Source organism: Gavialis gangeticus, unplaced genomic scaffold, assembly GCF_001723915.1.
Source record: "Gavialis gangeticus isolate Ggan-Ray unplaced genomic scaffold, GavGan_comp1, whole genome shotgun sequence".
Taxonomy (NCBI): domain Eukaryota; kingdom Metazoa; phylum Chordata; order Crocodylia; family Gavialidae; genus Gavialis; species Gavialis gangeticus.
In genome coordinates this window covers 18,957,615-18,974,938 of record NW_017729016.1, presented here as the reverse complement: position 1 = coordinate 18,974,938, position 17,324 = coordinate 18,957,615, and the positions used below count along the sequence as shown (strand labels likewise).

The window sequence follows — 17,324 nt, the reverse complement described above, 5'->3', positions numbered from 1 at the left end:
AAGTGCAAGTGCTTCATTTAAGGGGGAGAAAAAAAAATCGAAGGTACAACTACAAAATGGGGAGCAACCAATTAAACAGCAGTACAGCCAAAAAGGACCTGATGGTTATGGGAGATCACATACCAGTGTTAGTCAGCAATGTGATGGTATTGCAAAAAGAGTCCAATCTCATTCTGGGATGTTTTAAAAGCAAAGTTTCATGTAAGACAAGGAGGCAAAATTATTTCACTCCGGTCAGTACCAGTGAGGCTGCGGCTGGAGTTGTGTGTCCAGTCTGGGGCAGTGATCTTTAAGGCCCCTGCCACGTATTACATCTGTTACACCATTAACTTGTTAATCATGCAATAAATTTAAACCAGCCACACATGCAAAGTAATTATTGCACCATAAAAATGTCCACCCAGCTATAAAGAGAGCCAATGGGCTACAAAGACAGTACTTGAAAACCTTTAATGATATATATAGCTGATTTCTATCCAGCTTCAGTTTGAACGTGTGGTGGGGCCCTAAGATGTTTACAAATTGAAGAGCATCAAGAGGAGAGGGGGAAGAAGGATAAAAGGGTTTGAAAATCTGATTCTGGAAGAAAAGCGGAAACAAACTGGGTTTGTTCAGCTTTGCAAAGATAAGACTGAGGCAGAGGTAGCCACAATAAACCATTTCCAGCATGTAACATGAGGGCTCTAATTCCAGTATCCATCAAGGATAGAATTGGGATGACCTGTTTGATTTGCTGCAAAGGAGATTTAGGTTAGATACTAGGAAAAATGTATTAATGCTTAGTCGAGCGCTAGAGTGGAGCTATGGAGCCCCCATCACTGGAGGCTCCAACGAACAGGTTAGGGACAGCATAGATTTACTTCATCCTGCCTCAGAGCTGGGGGATGGACTAGGTGATTTCTTGAGGTCCCCTCCAGCTCCACCTTTCCATAGCGCCCCCTCCATGTTAGCTCCCGTAGTGCATAGCAGCCAACCAAGAATGGGTCCCAACCGTATGTATGCAAGTGTGGAATAAAAGAAAGTTTTTGTCCGAAAGACTTTGCATTTGAACTAGACCAAGGTGAGCAGCTGGCGTTTTCCCTAAACGATCTATGGCTGATATCCTAGTTCCCATGTGAAGCAAGCAGAAAGGACAAAAGGTGCCTTTAAAAAAAACAAACCAAACTAACAACCCCAAACTGCAGGAATCCATGGCACGGTTCTGTCTTTGACAGTTAACTACTGCCAAGTTTCATGCAAACCTTTTTTTTCTTGCGTTTAGGAGATCCCTGAACAGCTGCCTCTAGATCATATCTGATGACTTTCCTGCTGCTTCAGGTGCTAGAATATCATCACACGAGTACTTTGGGCTACTGCACACCTGAGCAAACACTTTATACAGCTCCTGTATCAAGATTTTATCATAAAGCAAAAAAAAAATAATAATAATAATAAAAAAATGCCCGTTATTTAAAGGAACACGGTCAACTTAGTAAAACCTCAACCATGGATCCATCTTAAAACTATTCTAAAGCTATGGGAAATGATTGCAGAAGTCTAAATGCAAACCCAAAGTACATCAATGTCAAGGAACAAAAATGAAAGCACAGAGGCAGTGGAGTCTAAAAGAACGAGCTCAAAACGAGAAGTCATCCTGAAGGGTAGGGTACAAGGAAGGTGATAAGATTTTTCAGTCTTGTCATTGAGTTGGCTCCTGCTATTCCCCTTGATGAAAAGCCAATTGTGAGTTAACTCCTTGGGACCTGACAGATGGTATTCTTCAAAGAAAAGCGATAAAACACATGAAAAATACATACTACTAAAACTTCGGCACAACCTGGCATCGTGAGGGGAAAAATAAACAACTCTCCCATGCCTTAGATTCCCAGGCAATTTGCCAAATACTCATCCCAACTGTATACAAAGCAAAACCAGATGGAAACGTGGATGACAACTGACATATAGTGCCATGACCTGGAAGATGCATCTGACTCAGAGAAATGTGCAACCAGAGGCTCACAACGGTGCTATATTAGTTGCGTATCATTCCACTGACCCTTCCAAGCCCTCGCCACTGGGTACCATGTTTTTCAGCAATGTTTGTTTTCAGCAACTAGCAGGCTTGGATGTGCTTTCCAATACTAAAAGCAAGAGGAAGAAAGAGCAGAACTGTCTCTTGCAACAGCCGTGGCATTGGGAAATTTAAATTCTGCTTCCTTCTTACCCAGAATAATTCCATTGGGCTCCTCTGGGGGCTGCCATACAATCCGTACCGATGTCAGTCTCACCTCGGGGAACACCAGCCTCACAGGCGGCCCAGGAGCTAAAAGGGAGAACAGAGATCAGGAATGCAGATGTGTGTTAAAGGGTAGAGGTTGCAGCCATGTTGGTCTAAGGACATAGGCAGACAAGGTTCTTTGGGTAAATACGATCTCTTTAATTAGACCAAGGAAGAGCACAGACCAACTGCAGATGCTTCTTCAGCCTGACGAAGGGCATTTCCAAAAGCTTGCAAAGAAGAATTTTTTCCAACTATTTGAGCTGGTCTAATAAAAGATTAGATTTAGCCAAAGTACATCAATGCCCAATAGTTGGTCTAATAAAAGATCAGATTTACCCAAACGACATCAATGCCTAATAACTGGCCTAATAAAAGATCAGATCTACCCAAAGAACCTTGTCTGCCGATGCGTGTTAAAGGACTTACTAGTTCTAAAAGGTGTTTTTTGTTTAAAGGGGTTTTGGTTGCAGCTGTGTTGGTCTAAGGACATGGGCAGGCAAGGTTCTTGAGTAGATGCGATATCTTTTCTTAGATCAACTGAGTAGTTGGAAAAAAGTTCTTAGCAAGCTTTCGGGTGCAATCACCCTTCTTCAGGCATAGGGAGTGAACAGCCAAGACTTCCTATGCCTGAAGAAGGGTGACTGTGCCTGAAAGCTTGCTACGAACTTTTTTCCAACTACTCAGTTGGTCTAATAAAAGATATCGCATCTACCGAAAGAATGGGCTTCCAAGGGAGGTGGTGCTCTCGCCTACCTTGGGGGTCTTCAAGAGGAGACTGGACAAGCAGCTGGCTGGGGTCGTCTGACCCCAGCGCTCTTTCCTGCCCAGGGCAGGGGATTGGGCTTGATGACCTACTGAGGTCCCTTCTGACCCTAACGTCTATGAAAACTTGCCTTGCTTGTTGAAAGATTATTCTGCCCACTTTACAAAGAAGTCAGCCCAAGCAGTATCTAACCCATACTGCAGAGATGGCTGGGAGCTTAAGATGCACTACCTACACTCTCTGGGTCTGCCCATCTAAGGCTGAATTTCTCCAGCACCCTAGAAGAGCAAGTGATACTGCAACTGCACATCCAAAAGTGTTTCTCTGCACCTGCAAAAATGTGTTTACAAGGATGTTTTGACAAATGAGTTCTGACCTCTGGGAGAATTATCTCATAACCAGATAGCTGAGAATCTCTCCGAGCCAATCAGATTACTCCCCGCATTGAAGTCACTATACAACTGATTATATAGAAGAAGAGAGATGCTGAGCTACCTTTACAGAGAGAGATTACATGTCAGCTTAATCCACTTCATGCCTCTTGAAAGTGAATAATATCCTCTAACCACGTCAACAGCCCTCGCTCTGAGCTCCCTCCCGACTCTACATGTGCGTTCGGAGCACCTGTGCCTGAGCACAGGCACCCTTGTCAGGTCAGAAGCACATTAGTACAGCCGGCTGGCAGCCACTTTGCCCAGCTCCGGTTCACAAGGTGAGTTTATGCTAATTCACACATATGCAGCCGCCAAATTTCCCCTTAAGCACAAATCCCACCTGTACTGTCACTGATGATACTTTTAATTAAATTGAACTGAGAGGAGACACAACATGTTTATGTTGGGAGTACGGAGATGGAAGAACAATTTGTGTCATTTGCCAACATGCACATTAGGAGGGAACTGCTATAATAGGCTTGTCTTTGAGAAACAGCCTTAAATATTTCTCATTACATTCCGGTTTATGCAATTCAGTGAATGTTCTCTCTCCCTGTCGGGTTTTGTGACAATCATCTCCTCTCTGCCTCTTCTCTCCGAAAAAGGCCAACTCGCCACACTGCCACTGGTTTGGGAGAATGACTAAAGTAGCGATGGGGGGTTATTGCCCTCCACTTGTGAGCAAGGCACATCCTCGCTACTTCACAGAAAACATTGCAGGAAATACTCTTTTAAGTCAGAAGTCTGAACGTGTTTTCAGACCAACACAATTACTCCACTAAAGACGCTTATAGAAACTCGCAGTTATTTATTTTCTGCTGGGAACCCCTGGATCCAAAAGGGGGTTGAGTTCTGATTCTTTTTATTATTATTATTAGGAGCAATAAAAAAAGCCTCCTACTGACACATGCATTATCCTCTGTTTAATATGAAAAATGTACAGAAGCTGAGAAGCTAACCTTTAAGTGTTTGACATCTGCAAAGTGGAATAAAAAAACCCCATTTTTACTGCTGATTTAAACTTCAGTGAAATACAACCAGCAGGAACACTTTTGCCAGCAGACAAGTTAAAACAGAACCGGGGGCTAACTCAAGTCCTTTCAAAACATCAAACTGCACTTAGGAAGCCATGAGTTCATAGGAAGCATTGGAGGGAATGACAAAGGGAAGGCTACATGGTCATTTTTCAAAGGTCAGTATCTTATTCTTTTGCAGAAGTCTGGGAATGGATTACCGCAGTAGTACGCTCCACATCTCCTTCAGGTCCAATCAGGGCTAGATTTGTTTATTGCTTCCCATTACCAACAGTCTTTTTTTACTGCTATGATTGAAGTTCAGTAAGAGTACATAATTGGGTTGTAAAAACTCTCTTCAGGGTGGAACTATCTGCATCAGTTTTCGGAACAGAAGCATTTTTTTTTGGTCAATTTGGGAGGGGAAAAAAATGCTTTTCAGTTTCAGAGCCAAATGTTCAACAATGGAGTGGGGCTGATTTGTACCAGCTGAGGATCAGCTCATGTAAGCCATTCTAAATGCTACCACTTGGGGCTAGGTTTTTACACTTGAAGAATGAAAGCAGCTTTCATTTGAAAGAGAAATGCATGGAAAATATACGTCAGCGATCCATAAGCTCACCGTCATCCTTGGTTCTCTCTATGACTGGAGGAGAACTGGGCACCCCATCTCCAATCCGAGTGAATGCCAGTACCTGAATCTCATAAAGCACGTATTTTCGCAGGCCGGCCAGCAGATGAGATTGGGTGTGGTTACCTCTCACCATTTGGCTCTTTAGTTCAGAGTCCAGGTCTTTTGCCCTATAGAGAATCTGCAGAGCAAATACATAAAAGTACAGTCAAGTAATGATCAAAAGTATGAGAAAAAAAGGGTGCATGTTGTAGTTCTTTGTGGTCTTGAAACACAAAGTAATAGTTTCACAACTGCACTTTTCTGAGTGAGGTGACAAAGTAAGCCTGCCAGCATGAGCACGGCTTTGTGTAATTCAGAGGGTAAGATATGAACCGTCACTGGATACCTACGGGAAATCATTGAAACTACAAACTTGAAACTGAAAGATTATGAATGTTCAAAGACAGAGAACATTATTAATGCCCCTCCAGTTCTGCTGGGGACCATGCCCACATCTCTGATGTCTGCAGGCTGAACACTCTGCAGTGACCTTCTGAGTAATGGCTCAAGTCTGGGGCTGCCTAGTCCACAATTTTGACGGATGAGCTTTTCTAACCCAGTGAGATCAGGTGATCACACGTCTGGAAAAACAGCCCATTTTTTAACATTCCTCCAAAAGTGAATTAATATGCATCTTGTCTAGACAAAATAACGAATGGGGCGGGGGGGAGAACCACCCAGGCATCAAAGATCAGGAAAGCATGACACTTCTGCTGTGCACCTTGTAGCCTAAGATGAGACCATTCTGCTCTGGCTCAGGAACCGCCGTCCACGTCAACAGGATCTGAGTGGAGCTCACCGCTTCGGCAGACACGTTCTCGGGTGGAGCAGAAGGAACTGCAATCAGAGAATGAAAACACTTTTTGCATCATCTGCTCCATCCCCTTCCCCTCTGAGGACTGTTCTCTGACAAACATTTGCTCTTCTCTTAACCAGTTGAGCCTTAAATTTTCCTTAAGAGACCATTCCGCAGCTGAGAGACATCAGACCGTTTTTCTCCACTACTCACCCTAGCTTTTAACTTTCTTACTTTATCCCATTATCCCTAGTTCTGTTCTTCCTTCTCCTCAACCTAATTTCCCCTAATTCATGTTGCAGACCATGATGCTGGGGAACCACTAAAAATTCTGCGTTGAGGAGAGTCCCTGCTTTGGTACAAGGTTTGGTTTATTAAAAAACAACAACAGAAAAGGATACTGGGATTTAAATATTCAGCAGTCTGTATACTTTGCAGTGATTAGAACTGCGTTAATATTGGGTTAACATCAGTCTCTATCACTTACATCTCTGTTTCACACACGTTTTATTTCCCTGTGCTAAAAGCTTGAAATCCTTATGAACGGGGAGTTCATTTTAAGGTACAATCTGTTCCAACAAGAAGTTTTATGCCTGCTACCCCCCCTGTATTATTCAAAGGAAATTATAGCATTGTGTTTAGAGTTAAGGATAATTTCAACCTTTGGACTGAGCTCAGACCTCCAGATATATTATGAACTGCTTCATCCTGTAAGCCTTTTGATTAGGTTGAAGTATTCAAAATAAGATTGCTACAGGTACATAGAAGTGAAAGGTATCTTGGGGATCTGCAGGGGACTCTTTGTAGATCTTTATGTGCCTCTTTTGCTTAGGGCCTTGTTACATGGTAAATTTAGGCAGCTTCTGGAGTGCTTAACCCCTGGACTGGCTGAACATTAACATCTTTTAAGTGGTTTAAAAACACTCATCATTTGGCTTACAGTTACACCGCTCCAGGGCAGGATTACCTCCCATCTGTTCCTGTTCCATTACTGTGTGGTCACTTCCCACAGCTATTCCATCCAAATTGAAGTCCTCCAGTATCCCAGAATGCTCTGAGCTCCAAGGGGCCTAACCCTTTTTTCCTACGGAGCTCAAGTGGTGCCTGCCAGCCTGCACTCCGCCAGCTGGGCTGCTGGCCAGGCACCGCCTGAGCAATAATACACCCAACCCTTTTTTCCCCAGAGTATCTGGCAGCCACAGGGCCTTCCACCACTTCCTGGACCAGCTCTGCTCCTGTTGGTGGTTGAGTGGCAAGTGGGCATTGCCTGAACTCCGGAGAAAAAAGGATCAGGCCCCTCAGAGCAAGTGAGCTCCACAGCTGCAGCCTTGCAGGGTCAGGATCAAAGTAATTAAGATTAGACCTGGAGCCCAGAAGCCAGACCCAGAAAAGTGGGTCCAAGGCTAGAAGGCCCAGCTAGAAAAAAGGGGAAGAGGTCAAGAAGGCCCAGGCCCTGGTAAGGGAGTGATTGTACAGTAACACCTGCGAGACATGGGTACGGCTATAGGGGAGGTCAGCCCTTACGGCTACAGGTGCCCTGGGGCGCAGGCAGGCCAATAGAGCCCACCAGCCTGGGAGTAGGACCAAGACCAGCAGGGTCTGGGAGGACCTGCTGGTGGCCAGAAGAACTGGGGCTCACCCTAGGGCCCTTAGGCATCCTCCCTTTTGATCAAAGAAGTAAATCAGGGCATGGCAGGTAAGTGAGAAGGGGAGGGCACCCTAGAGCTGGAGCAGGGCAAGGGTGTCATGGTCACCAGGGGGAATCACGGCCACCACTGGAACCTGAACCTTTGCTACACCGGGCTTGAGCTTGGCGGTCTCACTCTTGGTGTGGAGCTGCCTTGTCAGTGCAACCGAAGAGCCCCCAGGAAGTTGCTTCTCCAGGTCTCTCTGGTCTCCCTAAAACTAGCACAGCGGTGGGTGCAGCAACTGGGTCCTGCCCCCAGTCAGCAAGCCTCTGGTGGCAAGTCACAGCTATGCAGGCGAAGGCCAGTCAGAGCAGGTTTTTTGCCTTACTGTGTGACTGCTCCGCGAAGCTGAACAACACTAAGCCGATTAACATTTGTGCAGCTTATAGCATAAAGTCTAACAAGACCCTAGTTTTCCAAATGTTGTTATTCAGGCTTATGAACCTCAAAACGCCACTGGAACTGATGGCAATGGAAATAGAACCGGATCCTGTTCCACCTAACAGACACTTAAGCAGATGGAGGCACCTAAATGCAATCCTATTCCATCTTGTTCGAGTCCCTGAAAATCCAGCAGCCCAGCTACTTTTGTAACATGCTGTCTTCTAAGCCTCAGAACTAAATACTAATCATTCAGAAGCAGTGAGACGAGGAAGAGCCCTCCTACATTTTGCACTGCTTTCCTGGGTATGCAGTGTGGATTTCAGTCACACTTAGGCACGTAGCAGTTGGAACAGGACTGTGCCTTTGATCATCACTCACCTGAGAGGGGAGGAAATCTAAATAGTCTCTTGGCATTTACTATCCAGCCATCATAAAACAGCTGCAAAACCACCAACATTTGGGATGTGCTGAACACCATGCTGTAATGCAATTAAATTCAGTGGCTTCTTCCCACTGCCTTTTCCCATAAATACCTGACAGGCAAAATCTTTTTGAGAGCACAATACACCTGCCAGCCTTCTGAGACCATGCACCAAGGAAAGCTACACAAGCTCACATGGGGAAGAAGGTCTGAATAGGTCCTCAATGCATTGCAAATAGGAGCACAATCTCCCCCAAAAAGGCAACAGCTTTGCCTGCCATCCAAGTGAAGGAGCAGCAATTCTGTTCGGGAAGGCTGGCTCCTAGCAGCAAGAACAGGATAATGAATATGACACGAGAATTAATATAAATTGAAAAAAGATACAACCCCCACTCCTGTGCAGTGAAGGTTAACTGCAGACACAGTCATTTTTTAAGCAATTTTCCTGTTACCAATTAGTTGGGACAGGAGAAACAGAGCGCTGTAACCCGACAATGCAGCAGACAAAAATCCGATTTTTTTCCCCCTCCCCTATACTAAAGTGGTTTTTTATCTTTTCCTAGATTTATCCCCCACAAGGATATAATTATGTTAAAGGAAAATAGATTGCCAGAAGCCATGAATGTCTTTGGATGGCTGCCATAACTTTATCTGCAGATCTTCACAAAGATACTCCCACATGAATCACTTCGGAAGAGAGAAAGAGTGGAGGGGAGAAAACCAGAGTGAGCATAAAGGAAAGGAACCCTTTCCCCAGCCACATTTATCCTCCTTGCTTCATTTTGGTGCTGAATTTTCCTTTCAGGAGAGTTTTCCTTATTTGATGAATGCCCTTTTCCTTTTTTTGGTCCACGGTCATAAGATAGCCTGAATTTCAGAAGACAAAATTTCCTGAATTTGAGGCTGAGGCCATGTTCATTATGTATTTGGGTATGAGCACGGTCAGTGGTTACTGCTAGGGGGAATCTAATGCTACCAATGTATCCTCTCAACTCTCAGTGGGGGTCAGAACAAATAACGTTCCCTTCCCACAGGAAAATTAGGAATCTAAGCCTAACACCTAACTGGCAACAGCATGTGTCAAACCTTCCCCAAATCTGTATCTGTTGTGTCTTTTTTGGCATGTGGCTGCAATACTCTTTATTTTCCGATCATCGCATTTCTATTCTAATGCGTATCCGTGTGTTTGTGTATTCCATTTAGTGAAAAGGAGGCTGAACTTATGGTTCGCTTTATCAGTCCTTCATCAATTGTCAGAAACAGATGACAATGTTTTACAAAAATCTCAAAGCTGCAAAGTAAAAGACTTGAAAAAACTGAAGCTAAATCTGTTGGACTCGTGGAAACACTGCCAGCTGTGTCACAGGACCAGAGACAAGAAATGGCAGAGGATGGTGTTTTCCACTGGTCATCAGCAAGACGTCAGGGCTTTGCAGCATATTTCCATCCTCTGCCGATTCCACGGGGACTGCCTGCCTCTGAGGAGGCCAGAACATGCCTGAAATGCAGCAAGGGGCATGCTCCTCTCTCCATCTACGTTGGGGCGGGCAATTATTTTGGGTGGAGGGCCACTTACTCAGTTTTGGCAAGCCATCAAGGGCCACATGCCAGGCAGCCAGGGGCAGATATATATTAATTTTCTAAATTTTTTAGGGATAGAATGGCCTGGCAGGCTGCATCTGGCCCCTGGGCCGCATTTTGCCCACCCCTGATCTATGTGAATGGCAAACCTCACTGCATATTCATCTCAATTTGGATTTTATTAGGGTTGTACATTTATGTCAAAGGCAGTTGAGGGTTCAGAGCTAGGTGGGTGGTAAAATAACACAGGTGTAGCATGAAATCCTCTTGGCTTATCGAGTTAGATACCATCAACTGAATCAAAGGAAAGTAGGGCTGGAAGACCTCAAGAGGTCCTCTAGTTCAGCCCCCAGTTCAAGACAGGGTCACCCCTGACTAAATCATCCTAGCCAAGTGGCTGTCTAACCCGCTCTTGAGCTGAGCAGGTTCAGCTGAGAGTCTGGCCCCACTTCAGCAATTGAGCAATGCTTTATCTCAGCCCCTTAATAGCTTCATGAAAGTCAGGCTAAGAGCTTGGTCCTCCTGCTAGGTACATGACTGTGCTGATTTTTGTAAGAGTGGCTAAGCACATCCACCTTTCTGAGAGCAGAAGCAGCCCCAAATTCCTAGGACAATAGGCTGATGTATGTGAGATGATTGATTTGAACACAAGAAATGATGGGCTAAAAAAACGGCAGTCTTGTCAAAGTCAGGTTGAATTTGTGCTAGCGCTGCGAAGGTAGCTCCTTGTTTCCCAGGATTTCATATTTTAGCTAATTTGTACCAACCTGCCTAGAAACGGGGCTTGTCATTCAGCGACTGCTTAACTCAGTAACATCCAAGGAGTTATGTAAGTTCCCAGAGCATGAAAACATTTTGGACCAATAAAGCCTGTCTGGCTTTGAAGCTCAAATTCATCCTCAACACTTGCTACGGTATACCGTATCCCCTTTTGCCTTTTCTCATCTTCCTCTATGGTGTCCTCAAGAAGCATCTCCTGGCCAAGCCCTCAGGACTGTTTCTTCAAACAGCTGCTCCTGCTGCTTCAAAACTCTTTCGAGTTGAGTACTTCAGAAACCTGGAGCACCTGGAGTGACGTGCCACTTATTGCCACCCCATGTGCTCAGCTATCCGGGAGCTAATCACGCAGCCTAGAATAAACGTGGCACCTAGCTGCAGCTTTGCTTTGTAATAAAGATTATGGCCTCATCCAGCTGCTCTGACATCCAGGGCTGGTTTAGCATTTGCAGCCTCATTTCTCAGGCTGTCAGCATGGTGTAAGTAGTTATAGCGTTGAAACCCCTCAGTCATGGCAATTAGCCTGTGCTGAGCTGCACACTACTACAGCTAAACTGTTTCTGGTACCCGAGATAGCTGGCTTAAAGGTGTTCAAGCATTTCTACATTACCAGCAGTGTGCGATGCAGGCGTAACCTATGACTCTGGAAACCAAGACACTAGTCCCAGTTCTGCTACTGATCTGCTGTGTGGCCTTGAACTGGTCATCTCTGACCTCCTTGTCAGACGCTGAGAACCCAAACTCCGGCCAAAATTAACCTAGGTCTCCAATCTGTGGAACCGGGACAGCGGTCCTTATGTACTTACTGACTTCTCTCAAAGCAATATTGGGAGAATTATGTAAAGAGTATTCGGAGCACGTAGATCTTCATATAATGGTAAATATTAGCATTATGCTCCTACAGGTAGGTGGCAGGTAGAATTTGCTTTGACCTCTCTCTGTGTACCCTATTTGGCCATCAATGTGAGGCTTGGCAGGCTGCTTCCAAATCAGATAAAGCTTTTGTTGCTGGTACAGTATGCTGTTCTGTCAATGTTTGTTTTTTCTTTTATGCCACTACATCTGGAAATGTATGGCCAAATGTCTGACCCCGAGTCGTGCCCCTGGTGGCTTTATTCTAAAAATCAAATATGGGCATCAAAGAAAATACATGGGAAACAAACAAAAATGCTAGTCCTTACAGCATGGGTCACAGCTTTACCTCATTGTGATTCCAGTTTTCATTCCCCCCCACCTATAATCACTTGCCAAGTTACATTTTTTTTTTTAGTATTGCAAGACAAAATATACACATGTAACCTTTGATCTTTAAATGCTGATCAAGAGCCCTGTAATCCCAAGATTTTATGAAATCAGTTAATCTCAGTATCTATTCTATTTCAAAGGAGTTGTTTGAAGAGCAACAGAGACAAGAAATGCAGTATCTTTTTATTATGATACAGAGTGCTTCTAAGCTATTTTATTCTGGGTCGCACTATCTCAAGCTCCATTACAAATATGTCTTGTTTAAAATACCTCTGGCAATAACTTTCCAATTACTAGCTCCTACAAAACAACATTTTAAAGAAAGATGTTGATGACTTTCTTTAACTTTTCCCCTTCTGTTGGTTCAAAGGTCAATTATTTGTATCAGCAGACCAAATCTTGCTGCTTGGAGCATCTGCAGCACCCACTGGTAATTTGGGCATGGTCAACATACGGACACACACACACAGTGGATAGCATTGCGATTGAAAACACTCAAGTTTAAATGATTATGAAAAATTACTTATATGAACCCTGTTTAAACACGGGTCACAGGAACAGTGCCTTATTTTTATTATTGAATATTTTACTGGTTTCAAGTGGGGGCAATCTATCTAATTCTTCACTTGCAACCAAATTATATTAGGGGCATCTAAGTGGGTCCATGAAATAGGCTTTATGTGAAGTTCCCTGAGTAAGAATTAGCTATTCGAGATCTGTCTTCTGCTGTTGCTACTCTACTGATCTACCAGGCTTTTTTATTGTGTTCTCAATATTGCAGAGATAGCTTTCTTCTGGCATCTAAAAGTCTCCAGACTGGTTTAATATCTGTATATGTATGCATGTAGGTATGTGTGGGCAGATATCTATCTTGAGCAGCCAATACATTTTGTGTGCTCACTTACTTGTTGCTACCTGCATAGGAGGGTAGAAAACTTGCCATTGAGCACTCAGATAACTGGTAACCATAGAGGAAAATACGTATTTTGTTTAAAATCTTCCTCAAAATTATAGCGTCTGCATGTGAATGAGTCTAGAATAGTGGTTCTCAACCTTTTTAGACTCAAGGCACCCCTGGATAGACTCAAGGAACCCCTGGGAAAATGCTAGCTCTGTTTTTGCTCTTTTTTTGATGACAGAAAAACAACAGAGCAGTTTTTAAGTTGCAAAGAACTCAGACCACAACTGTTGATTTCTGTTTGAAATCTCAAGACTGTGAATCATGTTTGTAAAACGAACAGTGCTACCACTGTGCGGCAGCCATCAACACCCTTGAAAAGATCGTAAGGAACCCAAGCTGCCACGGCAGCTTGGTTGAGAATCACTGATCTAGAGATCGCTTTTCCAAATTTAATAAATACGCCAGAAAGAGTGGTTGAAGAAGAGGACAAAATATTGCAAGCACCAAGACCCTTCTTCACAGAAGCAGATGCTCCCCTGTGACTTACCAGACTCCCGCGTGCGACCTCTCACCACGTGACTCCATGGTCCTGCTCCAATGGCATTGAAGGCCTGGATTTGCAGCTCATACTCTGTCCACTCCTCCAGATCCTCAATAGTGTATTCCCTCTCTAGCCGGTCACTGATTACCTTCATCAGCACAGAAGACTGCAGATCAACGCGCCAGAATTTTATCCTGTAGCCCACTGACTCTGGGTTACCATTATATTGAGTATCAGGGAGAGGCTGGCAGTTAACAACAGGAAAAGTGCAGAATTAGAAGTTGCTAGTCTATGCTTTTCAAACTGTACATCACATCTCTGAACTCCCACATAACGAATGTGCCATTGAGAAGTTTTTGGATAGGGAAAAAGGTTAATTCTGTGTTTTCCCTTTATTTGTTAACCAATTTTACTTTGCATGCAATATACTTGCAATTTTTCTGTGCCATGTTACCAAATACCTTGTTGGAAAACCAACAGACACACAAATACACCCCGTAGTCAATACACATGGAAGTGATGCCAATATGGGAAATTGCAGAGCTGCATGATAAATTGTGGAAACCAGTGATAAATGGCAGAGCTATGTGATAAATACATTTATCACGCACCTTTGACTGCTTCACGGGCTCTCTGCCCATTAATCCATCTAGCTGGGATTTATTCTAGCATTGCAACCCCCTGAGCAGCTTCAGACATTTAAAAAAAATTAACCTCAGCTAGAAATGTCACCACCTGCTCTACCAAAATACCTTAAAATTATAACTGCATGAGGCCAAGAATGAGCAAAATTCAGCCCTCAATCACTGAGGGGTTTTGATATGCATTAACATTTCATAGCTTTAAAGTTTATATCCTATGGGCCAGCAGGGCTAGAAATAGAAACTTCATTTTGTTGGAAAGAAGGAATTCCCAGGGGACACAGGGGACACAGAACTCACTTGTAGTGCTTGAGGAGCAGAGATTATCAGACCTTAAAATACTGACATTTTTATATACAGAAAAGCTAGATTGGGTCATTTTTAGTTGTGTTTGTGATTCCCCTGAACCCTGCATGGTAGGGTTCGTAGTAATGAAGAATCTAGCTTCGCAAGGGTTGGATATAAAATACGGGCTTAGAAGAGGTTTTAAAAGTCTCTGAAATATTCTTGAATTAGTTTTGCTATAACATATGTGGTTCCATAGAGCCTGGCTGAAGATGTGATATGCGACATTACTCGTATATGGTGAAACCATGAGCAAGTAGGACGGGTCATATTAACTGAAGATGCCATAGCTTTTCTATGCATGCTAAAGGCACATTCAGAAGTGTGATGTGATGACTCCTGGGGGACTAGAAGTGAGGTGTGGCTCCCACTGGGAATCTGGAGTCTCTTCTTTCCATGGACTACAACTCCCACCCCTGGGCCTGCAAGATTATATATTCTGAAGCTCTAATATGTTTATATACAGAAAAGCAGAGACAGCCCTTGCCCAATTTCCAACTTCACAGCAAGGTCACCTGGGGGAAAAAAAATCAAGATTGTTGAGGCAGAAGAAGAAACATTTTGGGACTGGTGATATAAAGGCACCTACCCGAAGGGAGTCGGAATACTAAAAATACAAGTGAGACAGTTTTATGGGCAACTCGGGCAGTCGAAGATGCATGCTGAATTTATTTATCAATATCTCCGCTATCAATCACCTGGATCTACAATTTATCTCACACAGTCTGAAATCTATTCACACGGATACAGTCTCCACATAGGAGATGTACATGATATATGGAAAAACTCTTCTTTCAGTTAAACTGGAAACGAGAGGCATCATCTCACGTACCAGTGTAACTAGAAACAGCATTTACAATTTTAGTTCCTTAACAGTTTATCAGTAGTGTGGGCTTTTCCCCCAACAAACAATATATTTCACCTTCCCTTTGCCATCTTATGATCAACTTTTCTTCTTATGATCATCTCCGGCTCCTTCCTAACTCAGATGCCACGTATTTCAGCATCTGCAAGTAGCAATGGCCTGTTCACATGCTTTAGTGACGTGACTGTTTTAGACACCTGAACACAATGAAAAATTTAGTACTAAGAAATGGCAAGTTATCTCATATATTGCATGTTGTCTCTGTGCATTGAACCAAATGGAGGAATTTGAGAGCCTCAAATGCCACGATGCAAATGTCTTCAGCCCTTTCTATATACAATCTTTCTCTAAGGTAGCAATATCAGTGGGGAAAGTAAAGTATGCGATTGGCACTTAGAGAAGCCTTGCGTTCATGGCAATTTAGGAAGAGTATTTTTTGCTGATGCTCTTTAGGATAAATGCTTAGAAAAGTCACTCATGAACTTTGGACCTATCCTCTGGGAAGAAAGAGGCAAGTCAGGTATCAGTGTTTCTCGCAGATTCTCCAGTTTATATCAACTCACCACCCAGCGGATCCACAAGCTAGTTTCACTGGCAGTGCGCACAGTAACACTCCCTGGTGCAACATCTGGCGGGGCCTGCAGTGTCTGGATGACACGAGATGGTTGGCTGAATGGGCTTTGGCCAACAACATTCACCTGTCTCATCCGGAACCTAAAAGCATAAAAAAACAGTGCAAACAGTCTCCCAGGTACTCCATCACCAGTCACTGGGCACAGAGGTCATCGTAGTCATCCTTTTCTCCACTGCTACCATGATGGCAAGAGTCTCATAGGTGCACAAATGTATAAATCAGACCAATTTAGCTTCTTTATTAGAAACCCAGGCATGACACTATGATGAGTTTATGTTAATTATGCCAAATTGGAGGAGGTTATGCTAGTACTAAGCGATGTCACTTTGAGAGTTCACACCACCCTGTCTGAATGTGTTGCGATGAATGTCAATACCTGGCTATTCTAGCTTCCCTGCAAATGTAAAAAAACATACCAAATAACAATACTTCCCCTCAATGGTCAATTCAAGGAAGGCTGATCTACCCCAGTGGACTGCCTTCCCTCCCTTCCTCAACAAGAATGATTATGTAATGTAACGCGGCTGCACATCTTAAAAACTATTCTGTTTGTTTCAAATGATCTCCTCCACAGCAGAGGTCCCTATAGGGTAGTGAAAGACTTAGAGAATGCCTTTTGCAGTTTCATAAGCAAATCGCAAAGAAGTTGAGACTTGCTGTAGACTTCACGCACTCATGCCTGTTATAAACATAGGAGGCATTTGCAGTTTCAGATATCCAATGTTAGCATGTAGCAACTCAACGGGCACGTCCATACATGCAAGCACGTGCACTTGCAGCAGCTCAAACAGAAGAAGTGAAAATTTGAGCCGGGGCTTTTTGCCTCAGCGCATGTGCGCAGACATGCACTTTGTTGTGGAGCAAACTGTGCCACCTGGGGCAAAATAACCCTGTCTGGCTCCTCCCAGATCTGCAGCCAGGGGGAGCTAGAGCCCAGGGCCAGCACCTGTGCTGTCCCCAGCAGTATAAAAACCTGCCCTGTCCCGGCCCCAGCAGTACAAAAACCTGTCTTGGCCAGCAGCTCAGGGTTACATGATCTAAGGAGTTTCTGGGGCCCAGGCAATTGGTATCTGGGGACACTAGCCCCTTGTGTCAGCTAGACTGCTGAAGCAGCATCCCAAATTCACTTTTTAAAATACCCCAAAATCCACATTCTTCCACAATTAGAACAAAAGAGAAAGAGAAAGAGGGATTGATCAGATGGGCAATGTTTTATTGTTATATTTACAATGTTAAAGAAATTTGGAAGCCTATCAGTGTCTCTAGCATCATAGTAAAATAAATCCTAAATATCTATATGTTTTAATGTTTGCTTTTGGGTTTCCTTATCACACTGGTGTGTGTGATGGGGGGATGTGGGGT

General features: G+C 43.8%; 1 protein-coding gene across 1 annotated transcript in view; it reads right to left on the bottom strand.

Moving 5' to 3' along the window:
- The window catches only part of SDK1 (sidekick cell adhesion molecule 1), a 551,260-nt gene that overhangs the window by 125,645 nt on the left and 408,291 nt on the right, over positions 1-17,324 (bottom strand). The window contains exons 24-28 of the mRNA XM_019512615.1: positions 15,892-16,042; positions 13,484-13,721; positions 5,865-5,980; positions 5,093-5,282; positions 2,204-2,302 (exon numbers count right to left, since the gene is read on the bottom strand). Coding sequence (XP_019368160.1) covers positions 2,204-2,302; positions 5,093-5,282; positions 5,865-5,980; positions 13,484-13,721; positions 15,892-16,042 — 794 coding nt within the window. The remainder of the gene's footprint in view (positions 1-2,203; positions 2,303-5,092; positions 5,283-5,864; positions 5,981-13,483; positions 13,722-15,891; positions 16,043-17,324) is intronic.